This window comes from Anabas testudineus, chromosome 21 (assembly GCF_900324465.2).
Source record: "Anabas testudineus chromosome 21, fAnaTes1.2, whole genome shotgun sequence".
NCBI lineage: Eukaryota > Metazoa > Chordata > Actinopteri > Anabantiformes > Anabantidae > Anabas > Anabas testudineus.
This window is the reverse complement of record NC_046629.1, coordinates 15,483,532-15,506,494: the sequence shown is the minus strand read 5'-3', so window position 1 is coordinate 15,506,494 and position 22,963 is coordinate 15,483,532. Positions and strand designations below refer to the sequence as shown.

At 41.5% G+C, this 22,963-nt stretch overlaps 2 protein-coding genes across 4 annotated transcripts; one reads left to right on the top strand and one right to left on the bottom strand.

Annotated features, from left to right (window-relative positions):
• Positions 1–519: 519 nt before the first annotated feature.
• map2 (microtubule-associated protein 2) lies at positions 520–18,984 on the top strand. 2 transcript variants are annotated; one of them, XM_033325820.1, is made up of 12 exons: positions 520–1,136; positions 1,245–1,487; positions 1,684–1,821; positions 2,704–2,765; positions 4,069–4,207; positions 4,530–4,586; positions 4,793–5,100; positions 10,485–10,577; positions 12,446–12,538; positions 14,688–14,769; positions 16,368–16,429; positions 17,089–18,984. In XM_033325820.1, the coding sequence occupies exons 1-12, from the start codon at positions 548–550 to the stop codon at positions 17,308–17,310; spliced, it is 2,088 nt and encodes a 695-aa protein (XP_033181711.1). In that variant the 5' UTR covers positions 520–547; the 3' UTR covers positions 17,311–18,984. The 2 variants fall into 2 exon arrangements, with proteins under 2 accessions (XP_033181711.1, XP_033181710.1); XM_033325819.1 differs by having other exon boundaries at positions 16,368–16,480.
• Positions 18,985–19,286: 302 nt separating this feature from the next.
• myl1 (myosin, light chain 1, alkali; skeletal, fast) lies at positions 19,287–22,710 on the bottom strand. 2 transcript variants are annotated; one of them, XM_026375618.1, is made up of 7 exons: positions 22,499–22,710; positions 21,650–21,677; positions 20,463–20,606; positions 20,145–20,318; positions 19,965–20,042; positions 19,803–19,850; positions 19,287–19,589 (listed from the first exon to the last, which is right to left on the bottom strand). In XM_026375618.1, the coding sequence occupies exons 1-6, from the start codon at positions 22,622–22,624 to the stop codon at positions 19,822–19,824; spliced, it is 579 nt and encodes a 192-aa protein (XP_026231403.1). In that variant the 5' UTR covers positions 22,625–22,710; the 3' UTR covers positions 19,287–19,589; positions 19,803–19,821. The 2 variants fall into 2 exon arrangements, with proteins under 2 accessions (XP_026231403.1, XP_026231402.1); XM_026375617.1 differs by having other exon boundaries at positions 19,287–19,850.
• Positions 22,711–22,963: the final 253 nt, after the last annotated feature.

The following is a 22,963-nucleotide window of genomic DNA, read 5'->3' as shown; positions in this document are numbered from 1 at the left end:
GATGGAAAGGGAACTAAAAGAGAAGGAAGAAAAAGAAAACATGGAAAGGGAACTAAAAGAGAAAGAAGAAAAAGAAAAGATGGAAAGGGAACTAAAAGAGAAGGAGGAGAGAGAAAAGATGGAAAGGGAACTGAAAGAGAAGGAAGAGAAAGAAAAGTTAGAAAGGGAACTAAAAGAGAAGGAGGAGAGAGAAAAGATGGAAAGGGAACTAAAAGAGAAGGAGGAGAGAGAAAAGATGGAAAGGGAACTGAAAGAGAAGGAAGAGAAAGAAAAGTTAGAAAGGGAACTAAAAGAGAAGGAAGAGAGAGAAAAGATGGAAAGGGAACTAAAAGAGAAGGAAGAGAAAGAAAAGTTAGAAAGGGAACTAAAAGAGAAGGAAGAGAGAGAAAAGATGGAAAGGGAACTGAAAGAGAAGGAGGAGAAAGCAAAGTTAGAAAGGGAACTAAAAGAGAAGGAAGAAAGAGAAAAGATGGAAAGGGAACTCAAAGAGAAGGAAGAGAAAGAAAAGTTAGAAAGGGAACTAAAAGAGAAGGAGGGGAAAGAAACGATGGAAAGGGAACTAAAAGAGAAGGAAGAGAGAGAAAAGATGGAAAGGGAACTAAAAGAGAAGGAGGAGAGAGAGAAAGTTGCAGACAAGTCTGAAGAATTAGCAAAACGTCACGAAGCTGAAACACCTGTGAAGGTTGAGAAGGAGGAAGAAGAAGGACAGGAAGACCTGTTAGAGAAAGCAGGGGCAGGAGCTGGAGCAGCTTTACTAAAGGAGATCCCCGAGACTCGTGCTGCCATCGAATCAGTGGTGACAGTCGAAGACGATTTCATCACTGTGGTCCAGACCATTGATGAAGCAGAGGAGCCGGGACACAGCGTTCGCTTCTCAGCTCCACAGGAGCCTGAAGACCTTTGTGTTGTTGCCCGGAAAGAGGAAGAGGATGAGGAGGAGGAGTCTGTGGAGTTAGCTCAAGAAGCAGAAATGGAGGCTGCTAGTCTAGAGGAGGTGGGTGATGTTCCTGAGACCCCTGCCTCCCCCGAGAAGGAGGCTCAAACCATAGAAACGGAAGCCCCAGCAGAAAGCTACGACAGAGATGAAACCACAATGGACGACTCCATCCTGGACAGCTCCTGGATTGACACACAAGGTGAGGCATCTTTCTCTTTGTTCTGTTATCTTGATCCATTTTTCCCCTTCTGCTTTAAAGAAACACATTGTTTTATGCGTTTCATGTTTTCTTGCTGCCAAACTGCAGATGACGATAGGAGCATGTTCACAGAGCAGATTGAGGCGTTGCCGGCGATTCCCAGCCCAGTCAAAAAGCCTGGCACGGTTCAGAACAAGCAGCCACAGCAAAAGAAGCCAGAGAAACAGGAGAAGCCGGTCAAACCGAAAGCCAAGGGAGTGCGGACCAAGGGTCGAATCTCGACACCTGAACGCAAACCTGTCCGCAAAGAGCCTGTTTGCACACCCAGAGAGGAAGTCAAGAAGAAAAAAGGTTCTTTTTATTGCGTTTGCCTTTTGATTTCTGGTGGTTTATTTCTCGCCCATACATTTGTTTTTAGTATAAAAACAACAAAGCAAGGAGAGCATTTTATATTTACATTTATATTTTAACATGGCTCAGCATGACTCTGTGCTTATTATTGCATCTCTCGACTTCGTCCAATGCCCTGTTTCTTCTAAAAATGTAGCTGTGATAAGGAAGACTGACCTTACCAAAAAAATGGAGACTCAGACTCAATCCCCATCCAAAAGGAGCGTGATGAAACCAGCAGCCCGTCAGGCCCGGCCCACCCAGCACCACTCCTGCCCCAGACGGAGGACTACAGGTGACACAGCTGGTGCTTTCTACAGGAGAGTCACCACAGAACCAGTTCCCATTACACGTTACCTCCTCATGTCATGTTTGATTTGATGTCGCCATCCAGTTTTTTTTTATTTTTATTGGTTTCAGTTGTTTCATTTGTCATGTTTGTTTATTTGTATTTGAACACAATAAAGATTGACTCCTATGTTTGTTTTTGTTTGGCTTCATTGATCTTTTGCTTTTCTTCTTGTGTTATTTTTTGCACATTTATAGTTTCTCTCACTGTTTCACTGATTTTCAGACCATGTCCATTTGTACCAGCACCAAATAGAGGTTCGAAGGCTCACTTACACTTCTTTGACCTCTCTGGTCAAAAAGGTTATTTTAACTTATGGTTGCCAGGCAGCTAATAATCCATGGTTTTGATCTTTGAACCTCGTACTATAAAGACTGTAATGCTGCTTTGTCCCACAGGCATTTGCACTTTATTTCACCCTGACAAGTTGAGTTCTGTCACTGATGATGAAAGCTCAGTATATTGCAGTGTTGCCCTAATTAGATTATTTTCCAAAGTCTTACATAATACAAAATCCTCCATTCTGTGTGATATCTTGCCAAATCTTTGCCGAACAGAGCTCTCAAGGGGGCAACAGCCCGTTCCCACAGAACATTCGATTTGTCATATAGCTTACAAAGCCCAATTTTGGAATGTGAAATTGAGCACTATATCTGTATTTTTATATTTCTGTACTCAGGAGAACCAAGTAGCCTTAAAAGGGAAAAAAACATTCATAATCCTCTTTGTATACCCTCACTTATTCTCCTTCAGTATGAAGGTTAACATATGTATTCTGTCTGAGTATTTTGTTTTTTCAGAAATTCTGTTTGCATCTTTGTCCCTCAGAGGCCCTACCAGACAGTCGCCAGCCTCTCAGTGTTGCAAGGCAGTCTCGAGACAGAGCATCGGTAAGCACACTTCACCAGCACAATAATGGCTTGACCTCTGGCACCAAATTCACTCAGAGAACCATACCATTTTGAAGCTTCACTGGCCGAAAGCCAGAATCACTGATTGGGTTTCTACATATAGAAATAAATAAACATGAATCAGGAGAAATGAACACAGATGAATTTAAACTCAACTCCATCTCCAGAATTCCTTGCCAAACTCTCTCCTTGTTTTTGGTGCAACAGCTTTGAAGCCACTATTCCTCGCCACCAATGTGGAGCTGCTGCTGAGCATTTTTAGTGCTGTCACTAAAACGTACACAGCATCTTAGAATCAATACATATTCTTCTCTTGTGACTAAACACTCCCCATACAGTGTAAGCAAGTGCTCTCTCATTTCTAAGTTTTAACCCCTGCATGAAAATCTGTATTAACACCACTGTAAATCATCCTCCAAAATTTATTAAACAGAATATGGCGTTGTTGTTTTTTGGTGAAATATTTCCTACTGTTGCTCTTTAATGAGTTTCGAACAAGTAGACAAGACACATCCATTTAAAGTGTTTTTTTCACTGAGTGGGTGTTGAATCACCCTGTGACATTTCTCCAGCGGCTGTGGTCGTGACTCCATTTTACTCCTCCACCATGGTAATGACAGTTATTGTGTCTAAAAGAACAGAGTTTCTGCATTTCCTAAATGTCATGTCATTACAACACACTTTAAGTGTATTATGTTGCTTTGAGCCCACATTATATTTCATTTTTGATTTATACATATTTTTCAGATTTCTTTCCAACATGTTCACACTGGATGGGCATGAATGGCTGTTTTGTTGGGCTATGATTAAATGCTAAATGCTCAAGATCTGATGTAAATATCTCATCCTACAAGAGATACTGGATATCAGATCTTCAGCACTGATAATGCATGCTATTTTCCTCACTCTTTTGTCACCCTGTGCCCTGTATTTCGGTGCCATGCTACTCACCTGCTGGACCACATTGTTGTACCCTCTCAGTGCCATGCTCATCGTTTACCACTAACAAAGATTCCCACCTACGTATCCAGAGTGACTGCCTCATTAGATAAACCTCATCCATCCTCAGCAGAGCCTCAAGGCTCCCCAGTATTACAGAGACTCATAGTCAAGGTAGGTGGATGGTAGAACAGCAGTTCAGTAGTTACAGGAGTTCTGTAAAGTGTGTTTAAAGTCAATTTTATTTCTGTGATACCACGCATCTAAACCTGTTGTTTCACCTTTAGGTAGAAATAAATCACATCTTCACTGGTCTAAGGATCTTCTTTTTGCACTGAAACAGGATGGCGGTTCATGGAGCCCGGACAAGAGGTCCTCTCTGCCACGTCACGCCGTTCTGAGTCGCCGTGGATACCACGACCACGAGGAGAGTTCAACCTCCATCACCAGCTCTGGCTCCACAGCTCCTCGCAGACCCACATGTAGGCTGCAGCTTCTCTTATTACTGCCCTTTACAAATTACCAGTGTTTGGGTGGCCAAGAGAAAACTCAAGAGGATTTAAAAAATATAGCTCTTAAAAATCAAATGCTGTGATTATGGGTAATTTAAATTCTAGCTTTAGTGCATCGGTGACAGATTTACATTACAGTATTTATTGAGAATTGCTCAAATCTTTTTGCTGTATTTAGTTATACTTAGGATTTTTTCTATTTATCCCATTTACCTTAACAACCTCTTTCACCATCTCTGTCTAGCAGTAACTCTTACGGCTTTTAAATGTTTTTTTTTTTCTGATTATATAGCATTTCGCTCTGAGATGAGGGCCGAACATAGGACAGGACGAGCTCCGAGTATGACAGGTACACAGGGGATGTCTCTGTCACTGTAATAACAAAAAACACTGATATTGTTCTTGTTGCAAAACATGTTAACATAATTTTATTTTATTATACTGTATTATTTGACAATATATTCTATTATAATTAGTAGCAATTGCAGTGACTTTATAAAACACCACCTCTTTACCATCCATTCAGATATTAACCTTTATTCTCCTTCTAACCAGTCACAGAATCAATGCGGTCCCGGTCGGCTCGCAGTGGTCACTCCACCCCCCGCACCCCTGGCTCCACAGCCATCACCCCGGGGAGCCCTCCCAGCTACTCATCATCTTCAAGGACCCCTGGAACCCCTCGATCTCTAAGTTTGATTTCCCAGGAGAGGAAAGTGGCTATAGTGCGCACCCCACCCAAGTCGCCTGCAACCACACCCAAGCAGCTTCGCATCATTAATCAGCCACTGCCTGACTTTAAGAACATCAAGTCCAAGATTGGCTCCACAGAGAATATCAAGTACCAGCCCAAAGGAGGACAGGTGAAGCTCTTCTCTCTTTTTCACTTTCCCCAAAACCTGTAGCTTCTGACTTGTATATGTTTTTCACATATTTTGCATTCTTATTTTTGCTGCTTTTACTTTCCGTTTGTCTTATGTGTCTCTGTTTCACTGCTGATCTCTGAGGTTGATACTGTCATTGAAAAGGTAACATGATTAAATGAAACTGTCTGTCTCCCTTTTAGGTCCATATACAGTACAAATAGTAGTAGTAGTATCCAGAATAAAATAACTATAAAGCAGCTGTAAAGGGCTCAGCAGCAATAAAAACAAGAGACAAACAAGAGAAAAAAAAAACATCTTGCCATGTATTTATGAATAATGCAGTCAGTGGAATCAGAGCATCATTAAGGTCAGTTGTAACTGCCCTGGCATGTATTGTACAGGGAGTTTTTGTATAACTTCAGACTTTTCCATCTGCCTTCATATGCATATTTTTTGTAACCTGCTCCTTGGGTTTGTCTTAATTTATTCTTGTTTAAAGATGAGTTGTGTATTGGTGGACATAGACAAACCCGTGCTGCTATTAACGTTGCTATCTGGACTTTTTAAATACTTATACATGCATACACGGTTACTTTCCCAGATGATGAACGGAGGCATCAGAATGCGCTACGCCATTGTCATTGTTAGCTGTACATATTGATGGAAGTTCTTTGGCTATGACATTGTTGTTAGCCTACCAGAACTAGTGAACAATAACTTTTTTCAGGCAGATTGGCCACCATGGCTTTACAGCTAAGAATAGATTGCCAGCTTTACATGCGTGTGAAATAGTGGAGAGCTAGAATAAATGTGTCAGTGAAGAGAGTTGAGCATTGAGTGAATTAAACCAGTGCGATAATCAACTTAATGTGTCAGAGTAGTCCAAAAGGACATCCTTTTTTTAATGATTTCACAATAGTTTTTACAACGACTAGGTGACAAGTAAATGCATACTTCTATAATATTACATTTGTACTTTTATTTCCACCTAAATTCTAATGCCCCAGATTCCAGTAAAGAGCTGATGTTGACATCTTTGAGTGTCAAAACTGGAACTGTATTCGTCCCTTCAGCATTTCCCCATGGCTCTGTGAGCTGAGGACAGCACTTCATCCGACAGAAATCTGCATTTCAAATCGTGTTTTCTGTTGCCGCACAGAATCTGCATTAGCAGGGTGTTCGGGAGTGTATATCCTACAGTTTGACAAATATCTAGTTCCGGCATGAGTGTGAAGAACAAAGTCAGTGCTGCAACAAGAAGCATAGTAATGAAAACAGCAGTCTGTCTGTAGCCATCAGCTCTTACAAGCCTCCACTGATGACCTGATTAGGAGTCTAAGCATTTGGCTGACATCTTTATGACTTGCCAGGTCTCTGTGTTGCTCTGTGCAGCCAGCCACAAAATAGGGAGGGATCATGCTCCAAATGCCGGCATGTCATCTATAGGAAAAACAGCCTGAGTAGAGTTTCTGTGCACGTTTGCTTGTGTGTTTGTGCACGCAAGCTTGTATGTTGTGTTCTAATCAGTGGCTATGCTACAGCTGGCAACGTTGTTCCTTTTATGCAAATCGCTATAAGCGCGTTGAGACAAACAAATTGTAGCTTATTATGTATCAGGAATCTTACAACATTTTTATGCCAAACTCATATTTTGGATGTGCTCTTGTGGAGGATCATGCAGCTATAAGTCGCCTAATGCAGTATATGTGAGAGGTTGCTCTAGGTAACCCAGCATTTCCCACCAAATGCTACAATGGAAGGGATTGCAGCTTTATTGTTGTTGCTGTGGAAGTGGTTGGCCCATGTTTAAGGGGGAATTTGGACTGGTGTATGTGTGTTTACGTTGGCTGTGAACATTACGCACTTCTGTGCGTCCTGTTATCTGTAAAACAGGCGTCTGGTAACAGAGTTACACTATTTACTCATCATGCCTCATTTATTAAACTGATGCATTTCTTAGTACACTTTTGCTAGAGTTAATTGCAAAACAGATTTATTCATTAATAAGGACATAGCATTATTTTCATTAACGCCAGCATTAACAAAAACACAAATATATTGTCTTTAATAAATGTTGGCGTTGGTTACTGATGTGTCTGTGTCTAAACAGCTTTCACCGTCTTTACCCATAGTGCTGCAGTCTGTGTTTTCACCTGCATGTGTGTCACCCTTGGGTGGGTGTGTCCTAACAGAGTCAAATGCATGTTGGCAGCTTTCATCTAAACACAGGGGTGACTGTCTGGTCACAGCGACTGGCCTGATTCCCCAGCTTCTATTTGGCCACAAGCTGCCTGACACAAAGTTAGAATTTAATTAGTGTCTTAAGGCAATGAATACTGAGATGAACTGTAATGGAACTGTGACAGGTTTTGGATTTTGATTACAATATACAGTTATAAATACACATTTTTGTTTAATTCTAAATGTATCTATTGTAATATTAAACAGAATAGTTAAAATTGTCACTTACTGCCCCCAATGGAGCTCTAACAAATAATGTAGTGACAAAGAATGATGCTCAGAAAATCATAAACGTTTATACTTTAAACAATATTTGGTCTTCCACCCACCAGAATGCTCGCTCATCCTCTTCCCTGACAGCTTCACATTTTTAAAGTGCTCTGTAAGATGAATATTATAGTAACTTGAATTCCTATTTATGCAGTTAGATTTATTTTTATATAAAAAGTTGGTTCTGTCATGGCCAAACCACAACAGAAGTCCTTTAAGGCACTTTACAGTTTTTAAGGTTCAAGACCTTACAACATATAAGTGTATACAGAATTATATAGAAAACCCTACAGTCCTACTTGAGCAGCACTTGGCGACAGTGGAGAGGAAAAAAGGGGAGAGAGAAAAGAACAACAAGCAGCAAAAACATTAGGAGAGGCGCTCAGTGTATCAGTAGAGGTCCCCCAGCAGACTAATCTATAGCAGTATAACTAAGATCCATGATGGATCCAGAGTCACCTGATCCATCTCTAACTGTAAGCTTTATAAAAAATTAAGTTTAAGCCCATACCTAATCGTAGAGAGGGTGTCTCCACAAACTGAACTGGAAGCTGATTCCGCAGGAGAGGAGCTTAATAGCTAAAGGCTCTGTCTCCCATTCTACCTTTGGATTAAGACAACTATCCTTCTGTTTCGCTATTGTCATCCAGTTATGCAGTAAGCTTCTATTTCCACAGAGTTAGAACCAAGATATGCTTTGAACAGCTTTTATCAGATTAGGCAAGGGAAGAGTTTTTCTAGAGCACACCTGTGCTTTCCATGTAAAAATCATAGAAACCAACACACAAAAATAAAATATAAAAGCCATTGCTTGATGTCTAAGCCACACATTGGCTACAAAATACACATAATGTCACTTTTTGTAGAACTAAGCCTAGCTTTAAACAAAGGTGCAGTTAAATCCCAATTAATCTGGCAAAACATTCCAGAGGCGTGGTCCACAGTAGCTAAATGCACGTTTACCAGTTCCAAATCTTCTTCTGGGAATCAGATAGGCTGTAGTTGGTAAGCAGGTCAGAATATACTGGGGCGCAGAACTATGTTGTTTCTTTAGACACCATCAGGAGGATTTTAGAGTCAATTCTGTATTAAACAGGAAGTTGCTGAAGGGATTTAAGTAAATGGGTAATGTGATCTTCTGAGTTCTTCTGAATAAGCTGCAGTCTTCCTATAGTAAATATTTTGATAATCTAATAAAAAGTGATATTACAGTAGTCTAGTGTGTTAGAAATTAATGTGTGAACTATTTTGTTTTCTTGTTTTTGGATACAAAGCTTTTTACTTTCACTATATCCTATCAATAGAATGATGTTTTACTAACACTTGTACTGTCATTTTAAAATGTAGCTTTAATTTAGATTATACATGGCGCTGTAGACTCTTCTCTACCACAGTTAACATGCAAGATTTTAGTCGGACATCATGTACAAGAAATATTTTTAACATGACAGTAATAGCTGTACTCCTCCTCTGACCTTTAGTGGAACAGTCCACTCCGTGGTCTGTGTGGTAGTCTGTCCAGTTTTGAAGCAGCTCCTCTAGTGGCCTCCCACAGCTAGGCCTCCTCCCTGTCACTGACATGTCCATTAACTGTCCTCATAGAAGCACAAGGACCAAAATATGCCAGCAAAGGCCAATCGCAAGGCCTCCTGGATCTGGAAGTCAGTGCTGCGCCTCATCTCCGTTACTCTGTGTCTGTCAGCGGTTCACAATGTGACCTGGACCCAAGACCAGCTGGTATACTTCAGGACTGTTAATTATGGTGCCACATGTTTTTATAGAGGGGCTGGATAAAGAGTGTGCCACTGAAATGATACTAAAAACCTCGACTGTGTTTTATTTTGATCAATTCATACAGTGAATAATTTAAAAAAGACTATTAATGATTAATACCATTTCCATTTGAAAGAGGCTATTATAAAGTCATAGTAAAATAATTAGTAATAGTTAATAAGTATTTTTCTGTCTTGTTTGAATGATGTTTGGTCAAACCAGACATTATGCTTTTGTGATTTGCCTTGATTTTTAGGCTTGCACATCTTCAAGTGAAGAGGTTTGTCTGAAGTGCATGAGTAGCCTAATTGTTATTGCTCACGCCACGCAGCGGTACCGTCTGGCTGGTTTGGTTGCATGTCACAACCTCTCTCTCCCCATGTCTGTCTCTCTCTCAAACTATAAATTAAAAACTAAAAAGCACTCTTTAAAGAGTTTGCTCTTTCAATGAAGCAATCATCAGAATCTCTAAATGTGAGAGTGCCAAACACATGAAATATCAAATGGAACATGATAGGCTAAATTAAATACATTGGTTATTATATATGTACTTATTTCAGTGGCACACTCCGGAATATGTAGTTTTCAAGATGGAACATGTAGTACTTTTCAGTAAATAAATACTTGTACTGTAGTTGTAGCAAGTAGCTGTTAAACTGTAAATGTAATGACATTTCTAAATCTGAGTAACTTATAGGAGTATCATTAAAAAGTGCCATTACTATTAAGATAGAGATCATTTTCTGTATACATTCTTTTGATCTAACTTTAGTTATTTAATATCAACAGAGAACTGGAGCAAATAATTAACTGGGTCAGACAGACGATCGATGGGACAACTTTCCAAAAACATGGCGTATTTGTTTCACACATTACATGACAATGTCACATTAACTGTACCAAAAATAAATACTGCAATGTTGAAGACTTCCCACACGCTGCAGACTTCCTTCATACTCAACAACTACTGCTCAACTAAAGACACTGCAATATATGTGAAATACCCCACATTTTTAATAAACTGCGCTTAGTATTAGTAAGAGTTCATCCCCATCCACCATTTAAAAGCTCCATACTATGTGTGCATTTCTCCATAGATTCAGATTTTAAACAAGAAGGTGGACTTCAGTCACGTGCTGCCAAAGTGCAGCTCCAAGGATAATCTGAAGCACTCTCCCCGTGAAGGCAATGTATGTACCTCTTCATCTTTCCCCCCCTTAGCTGAGGAGGTGGGTGTTGGCCGTGCTTAAGTGTAATTTGTCCAAAGAATTCCTGCTGTATAGTTCAAACCTCACTTTTCTTGTACTATTGTTACCTTTACAATATTATTTTTCTCACATACCCAGGAGTAGCCAGTAACAACATAGCAACTGGTTTGTCAGCTTCCTATTTTAGCTGCCTTCTTGCTGTGAGTGCCATAAATCCCTGAATAACTCAAGTGTCTGGCACCATGTGGCCTCATGTTTAGTGAGAGCCAGATGACCAAAGCCATATGTTAGCAAATGTGTGCTGGGCTATTTAAATAGGACGTCCTCCCTACAGAAAGTCTTCTCATCATTCATTTTTGATTAGTTTTTCATTTAATCCTGCTCTTAACACTGCACTGGTATCTGTGTCTGGTAGCTTTTTTGTGTTGTCTTGTTGCAGCTTTTGTAGATTACCCCAGAGACTAGTCGCAGGTTTGCCGTTGTGTTAAACGTGTTATGTTGTACTCCAGAAATGGCTTCTCATTTTCATATACACTGCCCGCACAAAAAAAAAAGTCCCACTCTCTTATATTTCCTGGACCACCTTTAGCTTTTATTATGGCACACATTCACCATGGCATCATTTCAATGAACTTGCAGTGTCACAACATTTATTCAGAGTCCAGAATAATTTTCACCAAGATCTTGTATTGATGATGGGAGAGTCGTTGTCATCTTGGAATACTGATCGAAGAACCTGGTCATTCAGTATATTCAGGTAGTCAGCTGACCTCATAACATATTACCACATTAGGCCTGACCAACTGCAGCAACCCCAGATCATAGCACTGCCCCCACAGGCTTGTACAGTAGATATTAGGCATGATGGTTGCCTCACTTTACCCACCTCTCTTCTTACCTTGATGCACCCATCGCTCTGGAACAGGGTAAATCTGGACTTATCAGACCACATGACATCTATACAATATGTATACATTTAGAGAATGAAACAGTTTAGTTTCATTTTCCGTCCTCCTTCATTTTTCTTTCCCCTCCAGCAAGAGAAGTACACTACTGTTTTTAGAAAAATGAATGGACACATCTAGTTTTTGTTTGTAATTTCTGTTGGGGAGAATTTGAAGGTAATGTGTGCTTTTATTCAGTTGCTTTCATGTCTTTGTTCTTTTACTTGGGACCCAAAAGACTCAGTTATTGTACCACAGATATTTAGACCTTAGGGAAAGCAACAGGAAGAAAACATTGTGCTAACTGGGAACTGATCACGCAGCTGTATCAGTGTAGTTCCCCTTGGTTTTAATGTGCTGCTGGGTGAAATGTATTTATTATTAGTATTTATGTACCAGCTACACTATGTCTCTATCTGACACCTGCTTTCTCTTCCTGTAGCTGCACACGGCTATTCAACATATCTGCACAGCAATATATTTTTTATCGTCCTTGCATCCTAAGCTAATGGTCTCATGTTTAAGCTGATTTTGATTTGCATTTGTACATTAAGTCTGAATTCAGACATTAGGAAATCATAAAGCTCTCAAAGAGTTACTGTCACTTGTCTCGCAAAATGGTGGAAAGCGGTGTTTTATGAAATCCATAAAAACAAATCAATTCAAACAGCGTCTTGAAATGTCATGTTAGTCTGCACCAAAGCTTTTTACTGCCTACACGGATTAGTTTTTTTTTTTTTACAGTTTCATAGGATGTTAAGCGACTTCCAAGAGAATGTCAATTATTTGTGCCTGTGCCATAGTCAAACAATTGATGGAAACAGTTTAGGAGATGTTTAAAATTAAGAATCATGCCAGAAAGCCCAAGCCTTTTCCCACATCATTCCTAACCTCCGCCCTTTTTAGGTTCTCATCCCCAGTGTTAAGCTGGACTATAGCCATGTTCAGTCTAGGTGTGGGTCCTTGGACAGGCGGGGCTACTCAGCAGGAGGTGGAAACGTGAGTCTTGTCCACATTTGTCTTAGTGTTATTTGTGTTTTGTGTGTTGTGCTTTTTTCCGTGTTGCCTTTACCTCTTCCCAGTTTATTGTCACTCACTCATTAAGGCAGCTGTGTTGGTGCTCTTTACCTGACTGCCTCCCGTCAACACACTGTTCTTCATTGGTGGTTTGTGTCTTGCAAGGAATTTTGAAAGAAAAGTCCAATTTTTAAATACTCGTGCCAGCATCTCTTTTCCTCATCTGCTGCCAAACTTGCATTTACAGACATTTGAAGGCCACAGTTACAACGTGAGCTCCATCTGTAGTGTCTGCTTTCAGCAATGTGCATTATGACAGTAATGGAGATATCATTGATTTACAATCACCAAACATAGACACACATATTAAAATAAAAATGTGTTCAAACGTAAACACTATACTAACTTATTACATGTTGAGAAAACAGAAAAAACTCAGTGAAATCATATTTAATGTGATTATCTTTTATCTTTAACAAGCAAAGCACATTAGCAGGTAGGTTGTTTCTAAGCCTGCTGAAGAACATGAAGGACAGGTTGTCTCAGCATCCCCTGTCTCTTTATGTAATCCCAGACTGACTCTTAGAGATTGAAATCAGGGCTGCTTGTTCTCCTTGTGGCTGAAGGTGTTGCTCCTAATGACTATTGTATGTTTAAGGTTGTTGTCATGCTACAGAATTATTGCATGGTGAATAAAAAGTTAATGTCTAAACTATCTAAGACTTTTTTAAAGTGCTGTTTCAAGAGAAGTTGCTTCTTCTCTCTGCTATGTTTTCAAATTGAACTGTACGTACAGTACACCAAGTTGGGAGATTTTACTGACGTCTCTAACTCTATACTGTATATATACTGTAAACTGTATATACTGGTTGGGGTAAGTGGAAAGAGGAGAGATAAAACAAACATTGTAGCATGGCAAGGCCTGAAACTAGACACAGGAAACGCACAGCTCTAAGGGGTGTGTGCACAGAGGTACAGAGAGAGGAAAACAGAGAGGAAGAAGCACAATCAGAGGAGAGAGAGAAGACTTCTCATTTATCTCATGTCTGTGTTAGTTCTGTCCTAGAACTGATTACCTGACTACTAACGTGGACCTATCAGATACACCTAGTACATTTTATACTGTGATACAACCTGCAGCCTGTTGACATTCACCTGCACTGACACAAACCATATTTGTCTTTAAAATCATGCTGTGTAACATGTAATGCATGTTATAGGTGCCTCCTGGTAGATGAACAGCCCAAGATGTTGTGGTTTGTCAAGTGGCTCGTGTTCACGATCACACTTTTTCTGTTGTGTTTTTCCTTTCAGGCTATTTAAGAGAGGAGAAAATTTAAAAACAAGAGTGGTTACACAAAAAGACACGTGCAGTATCAACTAAATGCGAGACAAAGTGACTGTTGACCACAGGGGCGTTCTAGGGATTCATCTTAGGCTGTGGTGTGCCTCCTCTTGTCCATTGTGCTGTGTCTAAAGCTTTGTCAGCTCTGCTCTGTTTGCTGTCTCATTGGTTCACTCCTTACATGTCTCTCTGTGTTTTTTTTTTTCTTCAAATCTCCAGGTTGTGTCACATAACTGCACATCCCTGTCTCCTTTCCTCTCTGCCTGTGGCCACTTTCATCTTTGAATTCTTTTTTTTTTATTGCTTCCTCACACTGAATCTTTACTGTTGTATGGTAACAGATTTTCTGAATATGCACAGTCACAGCTCTCACATAGCTTGTATTAAATCTTGGTTCACATTTGATGTGATTATCTTTTGTCTTTAACAAAGACAAAAGATTTTTTTTTTTTTTAACAGACCAACAGTTTTCTGCATAGCGGGACACAATAACTGTTATTTAATAGTCACTTGTATGGTGCTCATGTCTGTTCTTCCTCGTGTTTTTTTAATAATTACATACAATTAGATCACTGTGCTGGAATGTAGGCAACTGCTGCCTTTCATTCTCAGTTGATACCTAATCATTTTCTTTAAAGAGAGGCTAAAGCTCAGTGCAGGTCACTGTACATTCTGTAAGTTCATATAATTGACAAAAGGAGGATAACAGTGATTGCCTCTCATTTTGTAACCTCATTGTTACTCACAGGCTCTGATCTTGTCTTTTACTAACTTTGCTTCTTTCAGGTGCAGATACAGAACAAGAAGATTGACTTGAGCCACGTGACCTCCAAGTGTGGCTCTCTAGACAACATTCATCATCGGCCAGGTAACTTTCAGCCCGCGCTCGTGTAGGTGGGAGATTGGAGACGCGTGATTGTAACCATGAGGTTGTCATTGTCACCATTAACTTTGCTACATGTATTATACACTGAGGACATCTAGCTCTATTTAGTGCTTCTAAGATGAACTTGAGCAAGGCATCATCTGGATCTGCTCTGTTCACACTGTGGTTATAGTGTGAGATTGTATTTAATGGGAGCCAATCAGAAAATGCAACAAGCTTTGTTTAATTTCTAGCTCCCAGTCATTTACTGTGAGAATGATGATTATCAACCAGTCACACTTGACAACCATCTAACATAACATTAGATCCTACATGTAGCATTAACACGTGATTCACATCTGCATATAATGTCTGCATAAGGAACAAGGAAGAATAAATCCATGTTTATGCATGGTAAATGCACCATTAAGGATCTCATAATGCAGTATGAATGTATGCATGAATGCACTTCATACAGTTTGACCACTCCTATGCTTAAACTTAAACTGTCACCATGTCAGAAGTTGAATTGTATGCAAATTGAGATCTAATCACAGATTAGAGGGGGATTTACATAGAATCTCACAGGTTAGCTGAATTCTCTCTATATGTCAGATACCAAATGTTAAAGCAAGTTATGAATTTTAATGCGCCGTGTTTAAATAGTAAATATAGTTGCTATTTCCCTTGTGAAATAACACTGAAAAGAAACTCCACTGATCTGGCTCACGATGAGCTGAAAAAGTAACAACAGCAGAGGAAGTGGATTGACAGCTCGATGATTCTGTCCACAGGTGGCCGAATGTGGGAGGTGTTGTGTTTCCTCCTGGCCTTGTTGCTTTCTGTATTTCTACCCTGAGTGTGTGAATGTGGAGCAAGTTGTTGATTGACTTGTCGGTTGACTCGGTCAAAACTGAAGAGCGTGTTGTTTCCATTTCCAATCACGGACTGCGAAAGAATCCCATTGTAGATGGCTTGCTTCACTTCTCACACATTCTTCAGGCTAAGAAGGTCGGTGAACAGTGTTGTTTCAGTTTGAATATATGACCCAGTGCATTGAAGACTTTCTTTTTAATGGGGTTAGTAGCTATATCTTTTGATCATCAATAACTTGATGCAGGATGCAGGATGCCAAACATTAGCGATGCTCCCCTCACAGACCGCAGAGAGTGAGTTCGTTCTGGATGGCATCAGAAGTTAAATTCACAGTATTTATGCACAGTGTTTACAATAAACTACTGTTGAATAGAAAACTGCAGACCTATACCTATTGCATTACTGAAAAGATAGAAGAACATAATGAGCAGGGAGGCTGAATGAGTGCTGTGGTGACTGCTTCAGGTCCCGGAGCTCCACCTGCTGGCTGCTTTCTGTCATTGTCTTTATTTTATAACCTTTCATTGAGAGTTTGCTGGGCACACACACTCTCTTTAAACGCATTACACACACACCCTGTCTCTACAAAATGTCTCTCAGCATTTTTTTCTCTTCTTTCACCCTTCGTCAGTTGTTGCCACTGTGTGAATACGTGTAGTAATCTCACATCTCTGCTGTGTGTGTATCGTTTTTTACACTTTTACACTTTCTCTGCTTCTTTCCAGGGGGCGGTAACATCCGTATAGAAAGTGTGAAGTTGGATTTCAAAGACAAAGCCCAAGCCAAGGTGGGTTCCATGGATAATGCCCACCACATTCCTGGTGGAGGCCATATCACGGTGAGTGTCAGCTTCATGCTCCCAATCCATGATTAAAGGAAAACATCAAGTTTTTGAGAGATTGTCTTAGTAACAAACACAAGTATAGTTTATAAAAGCACACACTTTGTAGGTGCCCATGCAGAATTTGCTCATGCACAGTTTACCTCTTGCCTTAATGTGTCAGGTTAGCTGTGAAGAATGTAAACAGAAAAATGTCTATGTCCATGAATATGGTGGTTATCTTGGAAAATATGAGTTGCATCAATCTCACTTAGCATTAAATGGGTAAAGTTTAGCTTCAAAAATATTTACATATATGTAACATACCTTAAATAATTACATATATGTACATATTGCCAACAGGCCAATCTTTCAAAAACTTGTTGCATTCCTTTATCCTGTGACGGTAGCAGTAAAGGTATAGTAAATACTCCATTATCAATATTTAGTGTTGATCAGATATTCAGTTCTGCTCACATGTCTAGAAAGACGAGTTAAACACAATTTTCAGTTGTTCAAAAGCTGACTCACGAAAATACGCAGTGTCTTCATTTTCTTCGCGTGATGTGGAAATGTGTGTCTTCTCTTTAATTCACTTCCCCTTTCGCACCACCTCTGTTGAGTAGATCGAGAGCCACAGGCTGACGTTCCGCGACCACGCCAGGGCCAGAGTGGACCACGGGGCGGAAATCGTCATCCAGTCACCGGGCCTGTCTGGACTGGAGTCCCCCCAACGCCACCGGGACAGCCAGCTATCCTCCTCTGGCAGTCTCAACATGACGGAGTCGCCGCAGTTAGCAACCCTGGCCGAGGACGTCACCGCGGCGCTGGCTAAGCAGGGCTTGTGAACACTGGACCTGCTGATTCGTCTACTGCAACCCAGACATCCTCACCCAAGTTCCCTCAAACTTTTCCGCCCACTCCTGCCACCCCGACACCAACCACAGCCAAACCACAGTCTCTGAACATCTCCACCACAAGAACCATCTCTTAACTCTAAGTAGAGACTCGATTTAGGAGCTACTGTACTTTGGTCCTCTTTATTTCCTGTCTATTTTAAACCCTAATATGTGTTATTTCTGATTCCTTTTGTTGGCCTCTCTCTTTGAATGATGTTGCATAGAATAGTTCAGTCTAAGCACTGGCCCTAGGTAAGATTAAGTATGTAACAGCCAGGTGTTGACCTGACTGGCCCAGGATCAGTGTTTTAAAAAAGCTACAGCCTTCTTTTTCTACTTTAAGTAAAGTGGCCAGCACACCATGCAGCACTTATTGTTCTTGCTCAGTAAACGTGCATGGATGCCAAACCCCTTAACAAACTAAGCATCCTTACTCTAAGTCATTCTTGTCATCCAATATATAAAATATTTAACAAATATATATGTGGAAACATGTATAAAAATACAAGTTCTTTGCCATCTACATGTCCTCAAAACATTTTAAAAGGAAGTGACAATATGGCTACAAAATATATCTGTACAATTGCATTATTGCAAGAACTAGGTCATGTTATGACAAGCATGTATTGATTGAAATATCAAAAGAGGCTATTTTGTAATTTAAAAAAAAAAACATTTTAGTAAGTTATTTCCTCGATTATTGGATAAAGATTAAACAAGTTCATGTTTTGTAGTTATTAGTTGTTTACAGTGTAATGCTTGGTGACAATGTCAAGACAGCTGGTTTGGTGTCCGTAAGGAATGTATCTCAGTCCTGTTGAAGAGCATCATATACACTCCTCGTACAAACTAGAAGGCTGTTTATATATTTAAAAACAATACTAAACACTGGAGTTCATCCCACTAACCCGCATTTAAAAGAAAAGACAGTTAAAGTATCGTCTGCTGCTGAAAGCGAGCTTACGTGAGCGAGCAGTGCATCTGTTTCCGCACTAGCACGGGCTGATGTTGCACAGGGCTGTCTGCTGTCCAGACCACGGAGGGAGACGCTACTATTTGCGGACCAGAGATTTAGCAGAAGCAACCACTCTGAAACATGTCTGTCTGTGTGTGTGTGTGTGTGTGTGTGTGTGTGTGTGTGTGAGTGTGTGTGAGTGTGTGTGTGCCTGCAGGTGTGTGTGCGTGTGCGTTTGGTGCAGATGCCATGCCATTTTAACACAGATGCTACCGGATCTGGATGTTTTCTTGCAATATGTAGGGGAAACAATTTAAGAAAGAAGATTTTGGAAAAACCATCAAAAAGAGACTCGATGAAGAAAAATAAAACGTCCGAGATAACTCGTTCGACTCCTGTTAAAACCTGCTAAAAGTGTTTTGGTTATCTCGTTTCTTTTTCAGACACCATATGTGGTATATTCTGCCTCCTGCCTAATTACTGCCCTCACCTGCGACTGTTTGTTTGCTTCAGTGTTTTTTCTGCATTCCCCATCTCCGTGTGCCCCCTTTCCCCGACCTCCTGCTCCACCCTACAGCAACTGTAAATGTATTTAAAAGGTCAAGTAGATGTACGCAGTTTTTCTCTTGTTGATATGACTCCAATTACACTAATTAATGACAATAAAAAGGACAAAAACTGATACAGACGTATTGTCTTTTTTTTTTTAAAGACGACAGCAGTTTGACATTGACATTTTGGGAACTCTGGTACTGTATCTGTAAAGTAAATATGTAGCTTGGCATAACTTAGCATGACATAGCTCTGTCTAAATGCTGCAAAAGCCACCGAGCAGCTGCAGCATCTCTATAGCCGATGAATAGACGGTGAATACGATTATTTTCCAGACTATCTGGTCCTTTCATGTTCTTCTGGCTGAATTCATTATGCAAATGGTTTGCATCAAATAAGCAGAGTCAAAAATTCAGGATTAAAATGGGAGTTTGTGAAAATTTTATTGTTAAATGGCAGAGGATACAATAAGTTAAGACTTGGGGATGGGTCGGGTGAGGAGTGAATTCATTTTGATGGCCAGTCCGGGGCCAAACCAGTCAACTTCACTGGCGGATAGACAGCCAGTAAAACAGTAGAGTGACAGGAGGGGATGGTCCTCATTATCCCACCTTCCCTTCCACCACTGTTCCATTGTGAAAACCACTGACGATTTAAAAAAAAAAAAACAAACACTGAGACTTGGGAAAAGAAGAATCTTGTGGGAGATAGGGATGTCTTCCTGAACAGCAAAGCAGAGGAGGAGAGAGAGAGAAAAAAAAAGCACCAGTTGGACATGAAGAGTTAAAAAGTTTTGAACAAAACAAACAAAGGTCTCAGGAAAATGACATCTCATAGTCCTTTGTTCCCCCCCCCCCTGCTTCGTCACGCGTGGAACATGAAGCAGCGAGTGGATGTCGTGACACCATGGGGTCTGCACATACACAATGCTCACCGCCGCAGTGGCAGGGTCCTTAGACAGACATGATGTGCTTGACAAAGGCTGCAGGTGAAGACGCGGGGCGGGAAGGAAGAGACGGAAACGAGTGTGAGACAGAAAGTTCGACAGCCTTGTAAGAATGGAAGAAAACTAGATAACTCTAGATTTTTCACTCACCCTCATAGTTGACACAGCCGTTCTCGTCCTCCTGTCCCGCCATGAGAGAGTCGATCTCAGCCTCCGTCATCTTCTCTCCTGTAGCAGAAGGCAGACGACGGCCAGCGTTAATAACACACAGTGTGACACACAGCTGCGCAGAGCAACATGTCAGGGACGTGGCCCCCCCCCCCGACTCACCCAGCGTTGACAGAACGATGCGCAGCTCGGCACCCATCACTGTGCCGTTGCCCTCCTTGTCAAAGACGCGCAGACCCTCAACGTAATCCTCATATCCTGCCTTGTTTGGGCTGTTGATGATGGTCTGGAGCATGGGCAGGAAACCCTCAAACTCTACTCTCTTGTTGGCCATGTCTGCACGAACGGAGAACAGTTCACATTTCAGCATTCAGTGTGCTGCAGCATTTCAACCTTTGAATTTCTTATCTACCAAACTCTAACACCTCCCTACTAATTGCGACCTAGTTCAGTGACATGCCACACATGCAGCTCTCTTACCGTCAGCGGAGGGGTTTCCCAGAATTTTGGTCACCTCCTTGTTGGTGGGGTTCTGTCCCAGAGCGCGCATGATGTCGGCGATCTGGTTGTATGCCACCTTGTTGTCACCCACCCTGTCGAACAGACCGAAGGCCTCCCTGTAGTCTGCAGAATGGAAGGGAGAGATGACGCCATCATCCGAGTGAATCCAATAAATCAGATGAGTGTGTGTGTCAGAGGTGTCCACCACTGAGTTTATAATGAGTAGACTGTACTCTGAGGAGCTTTAAATGCTCAGACGGCACAGTATCTCATGCTCTATAGTAATTCAAATAGAAGCTGATACTTGCCATTAACTTACTCACTTGTCTAATGTTTCATTTGTGCAGGATTGTGTGATTTTAGAGTTAGTTTTTTCTTGATAGCATCACAGCACTGTATCAGAGGTATCCTAGAGCTAAGCTATGCAAATATGACAGTGGAACCAACAGTGTGTATGTTAGTGGAGCAGTGACAGTGATACATTTTGATTTGGGTGTTTTATTTCTCCAAGGGAACAGAATTTGTGGCTGTTGCTTGGCTGCCAGCAGGTGGAGGCAGCTCACCTCCAAGCTGACGGCAGAAACAAGGGCCACACATGCAAAGGCTGAACAGACTCCTGTCAAGCGCCGTCACCCCTCATACTATTTCAATCGCAGCTGTCTCCTTCTCTCTCTCTCTCTCTCTCTCTTTCTCTCTCACCCGAGCTACGGGTTCTTTTAAAAGACCACCTTGGAATTGATAAACATAGCTGAGAATATGAGCCCCCTCCTTTAAAAGGCAAGGCCCTCTGTGGGTGAGCTGAGCAAAAGTAGGGAATGCTGACTGCAGCATAGCACACGCGCCTGCCGGACAACAGGTCTGGTGTGACGGTGTCTAATCCTGGGGGGGTCACGAGGGACCAATAGCATGCAGGTGTTTCTATCCATCACACACCATCAATTTTTCTGGCTGTTTTCTTTGTGCATCGCTTGTTAAAGGAGCTAATTAAAATCCTGTATGATGTTTAGCACTGAATTCACGACACATCCCTTTTTTTTTTTTGACAGCAGCCGCTTAAACACTTGTTTAAAGTCTGTCCAACCAATCAATCTGAACCAGTCTAAGGTAAATTGAGTGTTGTGGGCTGTAGGTCATGTGGTTGCAGGGGTCAAATGAGGTTTACGTACCTTCAATCTGGTCTGCACTGAATTCCACCTACAAGCCGGTTAAAAAAAAAAGAAAAGAAAAGTCAGCCAAGTCAGCATGAAACACTATAAATGCAACAAGCATCCAACCACCTTTTATTAAAAACAACAGCACACCCATATTCCCACTTAATCTAGAGGAATAAATCCAGTCTAAACCAGGATTAATCTCTGATAAAATTAGCATCGCACGGTGCCACCTGATCGAGATCCATCTTTAGCTACGTTAACATGTCCACATTTGGTGTCATGCTGCATTACCTAACACATTAGTCACCACCTAGTTAGTCCAATCCAGAGGGCCGGGGGGGGGGGGGGGGGGGGGGGGGGGGGGGCGTAGGCTAAACAGCGTGAGCTATCCATGGTTCTATTCATTCTCCTCAGTCCTCTGCAAACCTGTGAGTGTGTGGGCCCTCAAATTATGAACTGCTCTTCCAACACATAGGGTCTAGTCTGACCTTCTATACCTTCTATATTGTCCAGTTACGGATTAGAAAAGTGAAACTTGATGTTTCATTAAGCTTTTATGACCCCCCCCCTCCATCATCTATTTTTTATATGAAGGATGGAGAAATGATGGTTCAGATGAATTAAAGTTGTCTTATTCTCATATTGATCAGCTTTTAAAGGTAGGAAATAAAACTGAACTGGAAAAAAAAAACTGAGCCCTATCAAGAACCCCCCACCCCCACCCCTCTCCAGGTCCAAGTTCAATCCCCAACTCTTCCTGAGCATCCATTATGCCATCTGCATCCCTTCCCCTCCTCCTCCTCCTCCTCCCCCCCCCTCTCCACTCCAGACCACATCACGCTTCATCACGCGTCATGGTACCTTGACGGCGGACAGATCGATGGCGGGGGCGGCTTTAGGAGCAGGGGCTGGCTCGGGTGCCGGTGCAGGCGCCGGTGCGGGTTCGGCCTTCTTGGCGGGAGCCTTAGGGTCCTTCTTGGGTGCCATTTCAGCGGAGAGTAGAGCTACTGTGACCCTGGACGCACAGACAAATTCCCGGTGGAGGAGACAACACAAAGGAGCGCAGCGCAAAAGTGGAGGGAACTCGGAGCAGGAGCTCCCGGTTTGGGCGTTTTTATATGAGGCTATTTTCCCTCTTGACCCCCGTCAGCGCTCCTGCAGTGTGAGGATTGGACAGCATATGGGAGGGGGGGGGGTCTCTCTAAACATGGCTTATGGGGCTGCGGGCCAGAAATGTTTATTCACGTCTTATACCTATAATGAAAAAGGAAAACATCGGAAACGCTATGAAAGGTCATCTGGGGTCATCTTTACGCGCTTTACGCG